The sequence below is a fragment of the Nanorana parkeri genome, unplaced genomic scaffold, assembly GCF_000935625.1.
Source record: "Nanorana parkeri isolate BGI_ZX_2015 unplaced genomic scaffold, ASM93562v1 scaffold3245, whole genome shotgun sequence".
NCBI lineage: Eukaryota > Metazoa > Chordata > Amphibia > Anura > Dicroglossidae > Nanorana > Nanorana parkeri.
The window spans coordinates 37,606-38,812 of NW_017309513.1; the positions used below are offsets into that span (position 1 = coordinate 37,606).

The 1,207-nt window shown below is 59.0% G+C and overlaps 1 protein-coding gene across 1 annotated transcript in view; it reads right to left on the reverse strand.

The window, feature by feature from the left end:
- Positions 1–1,207, reverse strand: part of LOC108802954 — an 8,513-nt gene that overhangs the window by 2,748 nt on the left and 4,558 nt on the right. Inside the window, exons 3-5 of the mRNA XM_018574798.1 lie at positions 687–1,007; positions 447–605; positions 40–120 (exon numbers count right to left, since the gene is read on the reverse strand). Of these exons, the coding sequence (XP_018430300.1) occupies positions 40–120; positions 447–605; positions 687–1,007 (561 nt within the window). The remainder of the gene's footprint in view (positions 1–39; positions 121–446; positions 606–686; positions 1,008–1,207) is intronic.

Sequence of the window (1,207 nt, forward strand, 5' to 3'; positions counted from 1 at the left end):
CTGCACACAATATACTTCCTGCCATTCTCAACATCTTACCAGCCTTGGAGTACCAGGATCCTTCACACAGGAAGCGAGTGCCCAGCACTGGAGAGGAGTCCGGAGGTCGCGGAGATTCTCCTGAGGAACGACACGGAGTCAGAACATGACCGATAAACCATCAACAAGCCAGACCAGGCAGCTGCTATTGGGCCCGGATTGGGAAGGGGGGCCCCATTAGGGGGTTGTCGAGGCAACTCAGAAAATCAGTGTATCTCATGCTGTATAATGATCCCGGGGTTGGTGTCACAGACCTCTCTTGCTTCCCCCCAATCTGCGAGTAGATTTATTGCCCTCAGAGGTTTTGGTCATCCCGGCCAGCACTGCGATATTAACCCTAAACCTACCGCAGTCTTCCCGAGACTGAAAACCCCCCCCCAAAGTGTCATCATAACCCCGCTCATCACCTTCCTCCTCCTGAGCCAAGCTTTTCTTGGTCAGACTCTCCCGCAAGCTGCCGTGATGCGGGGCGCTCCGCACCGCTGAGAAGGGGCTCACGCATTCCTGCTCATTGAAGCCGCGGACGACCTTCTGCAGTCCGCACAGAGCCGCGTATGCCGCCTCGCCTGCAGAGAACACGAGCCGCGGATGAGACAAATCAGGAGAAAGATTGACAAGAACAGCTCCGACTGGTGTACGACTCTCACCGTCCTCGGCAGAACAGACGCTCGCCGCGCTCGTGGGCGTCCCCCTCTGCGACCCCCTCACGGCATCGTTCACACGAGGAGTGGAAGCTGAGGAGAAGGATGAACTGGACATTAGTACCTGCCGTACAGAGTCAGGGGGATCGGTATAACGCTGCCCGTTGCACTCACCGGGGGCCGGCTCCTTGGCCTTTGGTCCATGTCCCTCCTGGGCGTTGGTGGATGGGGGTGTGGACAACGCCACCAAAGGGCTGACCGAGCCGAGCTCGGCAAACTCGCTCACCACGCGCTGCAACCCGCCAATCGCCGAGTAAGAGGGATCCACTGAGGAGGAGCAAAGTACAAAGATCGAAACGTCGCCGGGGAACAGCCTCCGAATGTCATCATTGTGCACAGGAAGAGACGGCGCGCGGGAGGGAGCACAGCGCACACCGGTGCTTACTCCATGCAGTGTCAAGTAACAGGTTCTCTTTAATGCCCCCCTCCTCCCGACACTCCCCCCCCCCCCCCCCCCCCCCCCCTCT